The sequence below is a fragment of the Pseudonaja textilis genome, chromosome 2, assembly GCF_049901715.1.
Source record: "Pseudonaja textilis isolate UNSWEBS1 chromosome 2, rPseTex1.2, whole genome shotgun sequence".
Lineage (NCBI taxonomy): Eukaryota > Metazoa > Chordata > Lepidosauria > Squamata > Elapidae > Pseudonaja > Pseudonaja textilis.
Window position 1 is genome coordinate 189,125,215 of NC_141991.1, and position 14,459 is coordinate 189,139,673.

The window sequence follows — 14,459 nt, forward strand, 5'->3', positions numbered from 1 at the left end:
ATTACCTTTATATTATAAAACTGAAATCTCAATAGAAAAGAAAGATTTCAAATCATTGCTATTTATATTATATTCTGTCTGATTCTTTTATATACCAATTACCTGCATAATATGTTTTCAACAAAGGATTACAGCCTACTGCTTTGCACTTATGAACTTAGTATTTACCCTTCATTAATATCAATTTTAAATTTCAATCTGTTCATCTAGCTACAAAGAGAGGTAATAAATTATTGGCAGTCCATTCATCTTTCTAGATGGAATATTGTGCAAAGTTGAAATAAACTTGTGCAGTAACTCAGCAATTTAAAAGAATGGTATCAAAAAGCCTCAGTTGATTAGCTACAGTTTGGAACTAGTTGGCTATCAGCAGCATTGCAACAACAAATAATGAAAGGAATTTCTGATGACTATTAGTAGTATCAAGATATTCAGCATTTGGATTTTTTTTTCAATTGCTGTTAATTTATATACTTTATCATACAACCAAAATGAGATCAAAAATTCATTTTGCACAATAATAATAACATCTGAACAAGATGTTAAATTCATAAAATAAATATTTTCTGATTCTGAGATACATACATTTATATTTTATTGTTATATAAGAGATTTAATCAGCTGGGATTATGAAAAATTAAATGAAGTTCATAACTTACAGCTGTCCAGGCTTCTCTTTTGCATCGACAACAAAGCCATCCATCGTGAATTTCATGGGAAGGAATACCATAGCAACCTATAATGAATGAGCAAAAATGATACAACAGAGTTTGCACTTTGTTATTTATCTAGCTAAAGAGGTAACATGTAACAGAACCATTAAAAAAAGACAGTAGATTTGTATATTGCAATTAAAGACAATAAAGAACAAACATTTTTTCAAAAATATGCAGCTAAAATCTACATCTTAGCAACAGTTCTCATTCCTCAAAGCAGTTGTCTTTAAAAATTCTTTGACTATGATAGCTGGCCTATTAATCCAATATATTTGCCATGTGATAAAATTACTACTTGACTACTACAGTAATAATGTTCTATGATGGCCAGTGTTATCTAAATAGTAATGCTGCGATTCAATCAAATAATTTAAGTGTCCTAAACATTTAGGTAATGATGTAAAACAAGGGTCTTCAAACTTGGCAAGTTTAAGACTTGTGGACTTCAACTCCCAGAATTCCTGAGCCAACATGACTGGAGGAGGAATTCCACAAGTCTTAAAGTTGTCAAATTTGAAGACCCCTCGTGTAAAACACTGAAGTAGAATTATAGACTCATGCAAAGACAATAACAGTTATTTAAATCATGCTCTATATCTGCTCTATAGAATATTTAAACCCATTTTCTGATTTCACCAGTATTAGGCTCTTTCACTTTTTGATACTAATAAGTTCCATATCATCATACATTTCCTCCAGGAGTAATGATAGATTAATTATTATAGTTACTCAGATTAGCTGAACAATGCAAACAAAATGCAAACAAAATGAAAGCGGAATGTAAAGCTATGATACATACTTGCATGGACCTGTACACAACATTTTGCACAGGATATTAGCATACTAGTCCCATCTTCTTCAATAAAGCCATTGGATGGATAGTTTTCAGTGTTCTCCTCGCTATAAATAAAACATATCTCTGGAATAAGTGGTTTTGTCTTTTCACTGGACCTACATATTTCTTTTTGTTTTGTTTCTGACCAGGCATATATTTCTTCATTAGGTTTATCAGCCTGAAAAATAATTTTAAATAGAAAGACGTTTACTCAATTTTCTTCTATTTTTATAAATTTTCCATAATTTATAATAATATTACATTCAACGCAATTTATTTCTGAAGTTTTTATTTTTTTGTAAAATTAGAAGTTGAAGATTTTGGCACTTATTTTAAATCTTTCTTCTTTCTGGTGGAGAATGGAGGCTATATTAATTAACTGTTCACCCTTTTATAAATAGATAAACTTTAAGGATAATAAGTAAAATATACAGAGTACAATATATGCAAGACAGAAGGAACATGAGCCTTCTGTAGGTCTTGTAAATTGCACGTTTTTGTAGCAAATAGAACAAAATGAAAATGACAAATGTTTTTGTAAGAACAACAAAGAGAAAAAAGATCACCTATCAGTATACCCAAGTGAGTATTTATTTTATTTAGCATGATAAAATAGATTATTATCCATTATTACATATCATTAATATATGAACAGCCAAAGCTATAGCAAATGCACTCAAGAAAATACTCTTATATTGAGAATTAATCAAAATAGTTGCAATGTAAACAGTGGAAGAACGAGAAAATATTTATTCCAGTCTAAAATGGAAAAGATAGCTATGTGGAATGCTGCCCTTAAAAATCTCAGTATTTTCATTATCAGGATCAGTTTTTTAGCTTTTAAAAATTCTCCTGAGATTTTTTTATACTTTATTGATCTAATTGTTTTAGTTCCATGTGTGAAACTAAATTGTGTATTATCCATTCTTATTGTGCTTTATGCTAGGACTTAGGATATAATCGATATTTTATATCTTACTTGATTTTATTATTTATACAATACATAAGGTACCCATTTTATGAGGTACGTAATAAATCAAAATAAATACATAAATAATACAAAATCATTTCAACTTTCCACAACAAGCAGGAAAGTACCAAATCTGGATGTAAAATGAGAATTGAAAAAATTAAATATGATTATATTTAAGTAATGTTATTAATAGAATTTTTAAAATAAAAGTTTAAATATAGTTTATTAAAAAATTACAAAATGATCTAATCTTTCCCCTTTATGCAGAACATGGAAAGGAGCTTGATACCACAGAACCAGCTTTGCATAAAGTGAAAGAGGAGATCCAGGATAGGAGGAATGTGTATTCATTATTTAAATTTGAGTATTTGTGCCTGTCTACATTGAGGAATCTCCTAAGAATGAAATTATACTCCTAGTTTAGGTGTATGCACACACATACACACACAGTTCCTGTCTATGTCTTTTGTCACATCATGCAACTAAACAACAAAGATCATTGCTAAGAGCAAGAAGTATAGTTCTCACTTTCTTCCTTTTTAATGTATTACAATTTCACAAACCTCTCTTGAATTAGAGTACTTATTTTGACATGTTGTATGGAGGTGTATTTACCTTTCAAACTTTTACATGTTAAGAATAAAGAGACATTTTGTAGTTTTAAAATAAAATAGTTTTGTAAGTACTAGAATTTCTGTGTAGCTGTACTTTTGCTCTTCAAATAAAAACTTCCTTACCTTATAGTAAGGTTTGAGGAGTGTGCAAATGGCACAGTAGGGTTCCAACTTGGCAACAGCTGCATTGTACTCCTTTTCAGCAGTAAAATTTGGTATTCTGTTCTGCCAAAGATAGACTAGAGGCTTGGCCCAGGATTCTGTTTCTTGTATTTCCTCTTCAATTAAGAGAACCTCAGGCAGTTCTTGAAAGAAATTGACACATGAAATAACTATATTCTGAAGGTAAAAGCAAACGATTATTTAAGTGGAAGTTAAAAAGAATGGATGGCAACTTCATGAAAATGCGTAAGAATAAATGATTTCAGGTTTTAAGAGGTAGCTTGTATTGCAAAGATACCCAGAATTCCAAACAATCAAACAGTTCTCTTAACTCTCCATTTATGACAGATACTCATTCCTGCCAAAATCTATATTGACTAACATGCCTATCGTTGATACTCAGAGCAATATGCTATTTTGAAAATAAGTCTTTAAAGTTATTTAAATCTTTTATACTTTAAAGAGAAGTATGCATCATAAAACAGAATGTGATCTTGGGATATTATAAAATGAATTTATCCTCTGCATAGAAAAAAATGTAATGGTACCCTACATTTTGAAAGAACAAGATGCTTATCTATAACAGGCATTTTTTGAATGATCATCTGAACAGTCATAATTATAGGTTCTACACCTGCTCAGATCTTTGTCAAGAGCTATCTATAGTTAATATGTTTTTGGGTGGAAAACCCAATTGAAACTTGGAGAATCTTCCCATCTGCAGAAACAGAAACAATGAGTACTGCTTTTAAAAGCTAACCTATTCAAAGGTAGTGTCCTCCACCAACAGAACTGAAAAACTAAAAAAAACACTGGTTTGAGACCTAATGAGATGTTAAATGGTATGAGACAAGTTTATTTACAGGATTGCGTCTTGTGGGGGTATTTGCTCATGAAACCAGGTTACTGTTGCAGGATCCAATCTGAGTCAGTCACCGGGACCAGAGGTTTCTTGTTCTAATCTTTCAGACTTGTGCTGGAGCCCATCCTCAGGGAACTTCTCAATCTCTAGGATGTATGCACAGACTGGACTCAGATTGGATACTGCAAGATAAGATGAAGTTGAAGCCTGAGAATTGTACTGTTAAATTGACTGTATAATTTTGGTTGAGGCACCAGGTTTTGCCTTTATAGAGTTTGGGGGGAGGCAATATTATTGTTGTCAATCACCCAGAGCTACCTTACATAAAATGGGCAGCCATGTAAATTGTATAAATAAATAAATGATGTTCCTGATGGTTGAAATAAGATCCTCAACCACCCACATACCACTAGTAGCTCTGAGAGCAAGAGATTGCAAGTGGACAGGACTTAGGTTCAGAAGATCTGTTTACCACCAATATGCAATATTAGTTACTCAGCTGCTAAGCCTAGAAATATATTTCATTGAATAAATTTAGAAATCACGTTTGTTGTGTCATATGTAAGCAGATAAAGGGCACTGTTGAAGTGCAGGCCCCAAAATCTCTGTGCCAATCATACCATTGCTATTAGATTGACTGCCTTTTGATATGAAAGGAAAATCCATGTGAGAACTGTATCTATGTAACCTCCACTAGAACAGTGAGTATATAAGAGTATAGTTTTTCTAGGTAACATACAACTTCAGATGTTGTAACAAGTTGAAAGAGTGCACCAAATATGACTGTCAAATGTGTTCGTTTGAGACAGCCAAGAACCTATTGCCAATACATGGATATGGATTGCTGAGAAACAGAGGTAGGCAGCTATACATTTGCCTACATTCTTTAATGCTATAGAGCAGGGGTGTCAAACTTACATTGTCACAGCGGTGTCATGTGACGTATCGGAACTTTTTTTCCCTTTGCTAAACTAGGTGGGGGTGGAGTCAGTACGTGACACATTCGGCCCACAGGCCATGAGTTTGACACCTCTGCTACGGAGAGATCAGACAGGGGAACTGAAACTGGAGAATTGTATTTAATTAAGATTTTAGTTACTTTTATAATGTAGTAGTCTGATCTTAATTTGGAAACACACACCTCAGTATAATTACTTTTCTGACATATCTAAAAACAGCAATAATTATGAAACATTTTAATAGTTCTTTTAGCGTGAAACTATATCACTTTTACTCTTCAAGCATGCAATTGTTGGGGAAAATTCAAAGAAATTTGACTCCTATTGTAACTCTTCTTTACTGTGTTCTTAACATAATGCTAAACAAGCAAGTCTAATTACAATGTACTACTTTCATCTTTGAGCTCTGCATGGGGTTTAGATAATTATTTTTTTCTTACAAGTATACATTATTTTATATTGAAAATGAACTTTAGCTTTTTACTGAAAGTGAACTTCAGTTATTCATGCAGTATTTTATTTTAAAATACAAATTGACAAAGGGCTAAAGGGCTAAAATAAACACATTTCATGGAGTTGGTGCTGACACCATATTATAGATGATTACAATGTCATGATATTGAAAATCTTAATGTGTACTTCTCAATGCAAAAAATTATTCTCCCAAGAGAAATCACTGTGTTATCTTTCTCTTTCCTTAGATTTCAGTATTATTCTTTCTGTATCATAATTATAAGCTTAACCTTCTTTATTACTTGCAAAAAAATATTTTTAGAACAGCAACTGTGCCTCACTCTGCACTCTATCCTCTTCCTAATCCAAGAAATAAAAGAGAATTAGACATCTATAACTTGCTGAAATTATGACTTTGCATTACTAATTTGTATAAGGAACTTTATTTACTTAGAAACTTAATCAATTAGTTTTCCATCTTCACATCCCCTCCAAGCATTATGCCGTTAATGTACTTTTAAATATATTTTTATGGAGCCAATATTTCTGAGGCCAAATAATTACAGGTAATCTTCAACTTACAACCATGACTGAGCCCTAAATTTCTTTGCTAAACAAGACAGTTGTTAAATGAATTCTGCCCCATTTTACAATCTTTCTTGTACAGTGGTTAAGTGAACCACTGCCATTATTAATTTAGTAATATGGTCATTAGATGATCTGATCTGTGAATCTGGCTTCCCCATTGATTTTGCTTGTCAGAAGGTTGCAAAAGATGATCACATGACCCTGGGACACGGAAACCATAATAAATATGAATCAGTTGCCAAGCATCCAGATTTTGATCATGTGACAACAGGGATGCTGCAATGGTTGTAATTGTGGAAATGGTCATATTTCACTTTTTCAGTGCAGTTGTAACTTCGAATGGTCACTAAAGAAATGGTTGTAATTGAAGACTACCTGTATTCCTCAAAATATGAGTTACATACATCAAGGAATTATAACAGAATCTTATGAAAAGAATACAATTTTCCACATGTCACCAGAATCTCCATTTATGTTTGAATATAATGCATTTTTAAAAAAAATCAAATTATCTAAAAATTCTTCACCCTGTTTGCTAATACTAGATTAAAATAAGACAATGTAATTTCAATTTTATAAATAATCTCATTAAATATGGAGATTCTCTATAAATAATTTTATAAATAATCTTATCATTAAATTTCTATAGACCTAAACTGATTCTATACTTTCTAGAAGAGAATGCACAAACATGGAAAGGAAACTATGAAAATGAACATAACAACTGTAATTCAAACAGGGTATTTATACACAATTTTTATCTCTAAATTTTTGGTACCACCTCCATAGAAAACTAAAAACGATAAGATTATCTACAAAAAAGAAAGGTTCTAACATTCCCCAAACCATGTTATATAGATCAAGATGAGAAGCTTTACAACCACACAGAACTGAAATATAGAACCTTTGCTAAAAATTCTATTTTATCAATATAACCTTCAACTAAATAATCCACAGAAATTTATTTGGGGAACAGAATAATAGAAAGCAACATAGCATTCAGAAAAGTCAATCCTGTTTAGTCAACATATTCATTACTTGAGTAAACTATTTCAAATTGTATTTGAAGAGTAACTATCCTCATATTAAGGATAGCTTGAGAAACAAGCCCTTTCACACAAGGACAGCCTAGATTAGCTAAAGCAAGCTAAAAAGCAAACATTTGGAGGCATATTTACCATCACTGCCAGCTCAAAAGAATGCTACAACAATATTGTAAAAGAGGACCTGTTATGTTTGAGAATGAGGATCAATGTGAATAAGTGGACTGTTTGGAAAAAGCAGGAAAGAATGGGACCCAGTACAGAATGAACGGTGTAATGTGGAATCAGAAATATGATTTACAGATGGGGAAAATTATTATCAGGAGTGCTGAAGGATTACTACATAGGCTGTAGTTAATACTAATAAGGGTTCACTATTCCTTTGAGAATCAGCATATGATGCTGATATGAAAGGAAGAATATAACTATCAAGAAGGGAAAGTAAAAGTAATAATGAGCACTGGCTATTTATAATTAATGAAGACAAATATATGAGGGAATAAGGCAGGTTTTAATTTTCTAACAACTGGTAAACAACAGCAAGTGGCAAATTCCAAAAACAGGAGAAAATAGGAAGCATTTTACAGCAGCATAGGTTAATAGAATGGACACTTGGACACAGACTACAAAAAACAGGTACTGAAATCAAAAAGAACAGCAAAAACAATGAAAAAAGCACAGCTTTGTGAAATGCTTTATTTTTGAAAGAATAGAAAGAAGAAAGATTTATAAATAATGAATGGGTACATCGGTATATAAAACAACATTTGTAAAGTACAGTTCAAAATGAGGCCAACTAAGTGCATACTAGACAAGGAAATCTTTATGTAAAGTCAGTGCAAACAGTTGATTGCCCCTTGTTTTGTCCAATAGAAAGTGTTGGAGATGATCTGGATGATTTCTTTTCATATTCAATGTACCTATAATACCATGCTCCACTGAATTTTTAGGATAGTTCGATTTTATTTAACCCATAGAATTGTTTTGTATCTAGTATTCTAAAGCTTACTATTTCATATAAGAATCTCTTTTTTAAACTTTATTTTTCTGCTACCTTAATGTGAAACAATACCCATTTAAGAAGCTGTGGGTAGGGTGAATACTGGAATTTCTATTACAAAAAATGATCAAAGTTAGGCTATCTAGAAAATTACCTACATAGTTTCAATAATAATGCCCTGTGAAATGTATCAGAGCCAATCACGCTTTTTAAACAAAACCTCCTTTATGCCACCATTGACACTGTTCCTAAGTTTATACAGAATCATTAAATTGAGCTGAAGTATAGGAAATTGGGTTAAACTAGGTATCTGCTAACAATTCTGTACTGAAATATTGAGCATTATGAATGTTTTAGGAGGCAATAGGTCAGCTAAGGAGAATTGCATTTTAGCTTTATGCTTATCCATTCTGTACACAATTATAACAGGGAAAAGAAAGGGAAAAGAAGACATTGGAAAAAATACATTGTAATCCAGGGATGTCAAACTCATGGCTCACAGGCCAGATGTGTCACGTGCTGGCCCAGCCCCCACCCGGTTTAGCAACGGAGCGTGAATTCCCAATGCATCATGTGACAATGCCATGACGACACGAGTTTGACACTCCTGCTGTAATCAGAGACTTTCATTGAAAACCTATTTGATTTCTTAAAACTATTATCCAAATAGTCCTGACCATTCTGCTTTCTAGAACCTATCTTGAATTAGGGCTATCCCCCTATTATAGTTATACTTTGCCTATTTGCTTCAGGAATAATTTTTCCTACCAGTGGTGGGATTCAATTTTTTTTACTACCGGTTCTTTGGGCATGGCTTGGTGGGAGTGTCAGGGGAAGGATACTGTAAAATATCTAGTCAGAGGGGTATTTGCCGGTTCTCCAAACTACTCAAAATTTCCGCTACCAGTTCTCCAGAACTCGTCAGAACCTGCTGAATACCACCTCTGATTCCTACCATAATGATAAGAACAAGAAGAACTTTTTTGGTTGCCCAGACTTAACACTTAAATGCCACTGATATTTCTGAGTCTTTAATTAGTTTGTGATGAATCTTTTCCACTGCTTTATTGGTCTCTGGTGCTGTTAAGTATTTATTAATTGTAGAGTCTCTTTTTAAAATATTGCTTAATCTACAGACGATATAACCATTCCCTTGAAAACTGTTCCAGCTGTTATAAGACATACATTTTAAAAAATAAACATAAAAAGAACCTTCAAAACAAGAATGTTAGGGAGGGTTGTATGCTAACTTTTTTTATGAGTAACTAAAGTCTTAAAAGGCTTCAAAAGTCAGTAATTGCAGATAATATACATTCTACTCCAATAGACATTTATCATGGTCAAGAATAGATATGGAGGTCAACAGAATTAATCTCTAATATACAAGAAGTAAACATAGAAACAAGTACTTGGGCGGACCATAATCCAATATGGGTCAAGTGGCAGGGGCAAAGTAAAAGATCAAGATGGACTTTGAACAATGCAATATTGAAAGAAAAAGAATTTACTCAAAAGATGGAAAAAGAACTGGCTTTTTTCTTTAGAGAAAATAACAGGGAGGAAACTTCACTACAAAACTTATGGGATACCATGAAGGCATATGCCAGAGGCTTGATCATAGACTACACGAGAAGAAGAAATACTAGAAAAAGACTAATACAACAAATGTTGATGAAGACTACAGAAAACTCGAGAAAGAACTACAAAAATATCTTCAAAAAAAGAATATTAAAAGTCAAGTGGAAGTAGTTAAACACAAAATGGTGGAAAAAGAGGAATTAGCTCAAAAAATTAGGAGTGCTAAACAGAATTTCTTTGAAAATGCAAACAAACCAGGCAGATGGCTGGCATACAAACTGAAAAAGGAGAGAAAAATGAAAAAGATAATACAACTTATAGATGATCAAGGAATGGTTTGCAATGGAAATGAAGAAAAGAAAGAGATAGTACAGACGTATGATGAGAAATTATATAATCAAGAAAATATTGAAGGAAAAGTCAAACAGTATTTGCAAAAAACAGAGCTACCCCAAATACCTGATGATATTAAAATAATGTTAGAAGGAAAAATAACAATGATGGAATTGACCGAGGCACTAAACAGAGAAAATACTAGAAAGGCTCCAGGCCCAGATGGGCTACCCGTAGAATTTTACAAGACTTTACAGGAATCTTTAAGTACTTCAATGCTTGAAGTGATGAACGAGGTTTTGTCAAAAACTAAAATAAAATTCATGGACAGAGGCTTACATTACTCTTATATCAAAAGAGGATACCGACCTACAACAAATAAAAAACTACAGACCTATATCCCTGCTAAACACAGATTACAAAATCTTTGCCTCAATAATGGCAGAAAGACTTAAAAGATATTTGAATAATTTTATACACACTGATCAAAATGGATTTCTGCCTAAGAGGCAAATTAAAGATAATATGAGAATAATTTTGAATACATTGGAATATTATGAAACACATCCAGAGAAGCAAATGGCCTTGGTATTTTTAGATGCGCAAAAAGCCTTTGATAATGTAAATTGGCAATTTATGATATTACAAATGGAACAAATGGGCTTTGGAGAAAAATGTATTAAAGCAATTGAGGCAATATACCATAAGCAATCTGCTAAAGTAATGATAAATGGAGACTTAACAGATAATATTAACATTAAAAAAGGAACTAGACAAGGATGTCCTCTGTCGCCACTGTCATTTGTACTGACTTTGGAAGTGTTAAACAGAAACATTAGACAATAGTGAAATAAAGAGAATGAATATTAAAAAAAGGAAGAATATAAATTGCAAGCATTTGCAGACAATCTAGTTTTCATATTGGAGGAAACACTGGAAACAGTGTCTAAATTGATAGAAAAAATTGAAGAATATGGGCAGGTGGCAGGATTGAAAATAAATAAAGATAAAACCAAGATTCTTGTTAAGAACATGATGGAAAAAGAGAGGAAAGAATTAACAGAGAGATTGAATATCCAGATCACAAATAAAGTTAAATATTTAGGAATACATCTAACAGTAAGATGTGGAACACTAAAAAAAGATAATTAATATAAATTAAAACAACAGATTGCGACAAACTTGAAAAAATGGGGAAATTTACAACTATCTCTAATAGGGAGAATATCTACAATTAAAATGAATGTGCAAAGATGAGTAGATTGACGTTGGCAATTAGAGAGCAAGAAAAAAAAGAATATTATAAAATATGGGATTTATTTTATCAATGGCTAGATAGAAAATAGGAAAATGAAATTTATTATAATAGAAATATAATACAATAGTAAATATAATACAATAGTAATGATATGTTATAATTGATCTTATACAAGGAATTATAATATGAATTAGAACTTGTGAAAATTAAAGTGGGCTCGAAAAGAATAATGTGAATTTGCAATTACAGTCTAATGATGATGTAATAATAATATAATATGACATGGAAAGTTGATTAATATAATATGAATATAAATTTAAACTCAAGAGGGAAAGACTATTGATATTGTGCACAAGAAATATGTACCAACTGACATACTGTATAACTGAAAGAAGGTTTTATTTGTTGTTTTGTGTTTGTGTTTATGTTCGTTGTTAAAAATAAAAAAATAATAATAAAAAATCAGTAATTGCCATTATTTCTTCCCAATTATCTTATTTTTTGTTTTGTCAAGGAAAAAAATATTCTTTACTTCACCTGCTGCTTAGCAGACTGAGTAACTGTCTGAACTGTTCGGACAGAAAAAAAATTAGACATAAAGAAATGTTTAATGACAATTTAATTTAGAATTCACATTTAAAAATTAATTTCCTTTCTTTAGATCTATCATTTAATTCTTTAGACATTAAAAGCATTTCCTTTGTAGGTACCATTCAAAAAAGAGAATCTATGTTTTTGAATCTGATTAAGGCCCATGTTTACAATTTCAGGGTTAACCTGGATCCAGTACCTCAACACTATATTAGTGTTATTACAGAAATATTTTTTCATCTTTGGCTTATAGACCGAATATGATCCTTTTCTGGATGAAAAAGATTTGGTATTAGTGGCATATTTACTGGTAAAGTACAGGCTGGATTACTATAATGTGCTTTTCATTGGATTGTCTTTAAAACAGGTTTGGAAGGTACATGTTGCCTTACCATATTTGTAGCTGTGGGCTGAACTGTGGGACCCTTAAGTGATCTCTGAACTTGATTGTCATCAAGTTCTGTGATTGGCAATGATGATGTTACCTATTTGGTAATGAAACTTCCAGGGGTGGCCTTCAAAAATTTTAGCAAAGAGTTCTCTGCCCAGTTGCTGGGTGGGCGTGGCCATGGTGGGTGTGGCCTTGTTGGCCTCCTGCATCATTTTTGCCCTCCACAGGCTCTGGGGGCTTTCCTCGAGCCTCCAGGAGGGCAAAAACAGCATTTCCAGGCTCCGGAGGCTCTCTGGAAGCTGGAATTTCCAGCCTTCCTGAACTTCTGGGAGGCCCATTTTTCACCCTCCGCAAGCCTCCACTCGCACCCTGCATTTACCTGCATCAAAATAGGCTGCGTGGGGACTCCTAGGGTGGGCGGGGCCAGCCAGGAGTGGGATTTGGGGGTTCTCCGAACTCAACACCATCTTACCTAGGGGCTCTCCCAAATCCCTGCAAACCCCCAGCAGCCCACACCGGGAAACAGCACCAAGGATCCTACATGATGCACTCTTTCTTAAAGGGTTTCTGTCACAGACTCCAGAGTACTTTGCAACTTAAATCTCTTTATTATGCAACATTTTGAAATATAGTACACTCTCAATTTTTCTTTCCTCTTTGTATCTGCTGCAACATCTCCTGGGACTAATATTATACCATAGTGCAACTGCCTCAGAATGTAACAAGAGAACCAGATTATTTGCAGGATCCATGTATTACCATGTAATTCTCATCCTTTAAGATTCAACAAAACATCTACTGCAAGTTTCACCAGAGAGGAACTTAATATGGTACCTGGTGTTTTTGAGATGGGGAAAAATGTTTCTATAATAGAACAATATTCTCTTGGCACTGCCTCCTGCCACTTTTTGTTAGAATTTAAAACATCCAAAACTATGGTTTATATTGCTGAAGTATGATGCTAATGGAAACAATTTTCAATGAAATTAATAGGTCTACCATATTGAATGTTAATAATTAATAGTACATAAATGTTAATATTGCTAAATTACACAATATAGTACACAAAAGCTGAATTAAATCATTTGTTTAAAAAAAAGATGTTGCTGAAGCACTTAAAAAATTAATCAATAGGCGCAATTCAAATTACTTCAGTTTGCCTTAATACGTTCCTTACTTCAATTCAATACTAACATTACTATGTCAAAGATTCTCAGGATTGAATAAACAAAATATGACAATACCAGATCTTTCTTGTAAATCATTCCAATTCTCTTCATGTTTAGCAAAATCGAAGATAAATGCCACTGATTTTTCTGAAAGACAATTCCCAGATTGTCTCTTTGCCAGCTGCAATATTACTTTTGCTAAAACAACACCATACCAAAGGTAAAATATAGCCACCTACCCCTGAAGAGTTAATCAAGGACTTGCATTAGAAGTTAGCTGACAAACTCTTAGGGCTATCAAATTTTGAGTTACTTTGTTATGTCTTAGGATTCGCTTCTTCCTCTACATAGAGCAGACACATGCCACACTGAGTGATCCCCTATACACAGTAAGCCTTCTGCCAGTTTTTTTTTTCCTGGCCCTGAAATCATAGCAATAGCACTTAGATTCATATACTACTCCATAGTGCTTTATAGCACTCTCTGGGCATGCCAGTAAATTGTCCCCAATAATCTGGGACCAACCTCAGAAGAAGGTTGGAAGACCGAGTCAACCTTGAGCCGGTCAGGACTGAACTCCTGGCTGTGGGCAGAGTTTTACTGCAATACTGCACTCCAACCACTGCGCCACCACAATTCATCTAGGAACTGGCATCTCTTCAGCAACTGAGATTGACTAACTCAATTTTTGCCTGCAAGACGTTCTATTTCTTTTCTCTCTTCTTTCAGCTTCCACCTGACTCCTTAACCCATTTCAACTTCTCCTATGAGAGCATCTAATGCTGTAACCCAGGGGTCTTCAAACTTGACAGCTTTAAGACTTGTGGACTTCAACTCTCAGAATTCGTCCTCCAGTCATGTTAGCTCAGGAATTCTGGGAGTTGAAGTCCACAAGTCTTAAACTTGCCAAGTTTGAAGACCCTTGCTCTAACCT

The 14,459-nt window shown here is 33.2% G+C and overlaps 1 protein-coding gene across 12 annotated transcripts in view; it reads right to left on the reverse strand.

Moving 5' to 3' along the window:
• The window catches only part of KDM4C (lysine demethylase 4C), a 196,363-nt gene that overhangs the window by 59,060 nt on the left and 122,844 nt on the right, over nt 1-14,459 (reverse strand). For all 12 annotated transcript variants that reach the window (XM_026703723.2, XM_087926663.1, XM_087926667.1 and 9 more), the window contains exons 14-16: nt 3,262-3,443; nt 1,516-1,729; nt 660-736 (exon numbers count right to left, since the gene is read on the reverse strand). In XM_026703723.2, the coding sequence (XP_026559508.1) occupies nt 660-736; nt 1,516-1,729; nt 3,262-3,443 (473 nt within the window). The remainder of the gene's footprint in view (nt 1-659; nt 737-1,515; nt 1,730-3,261; nt 3,444-14,459) is intronic.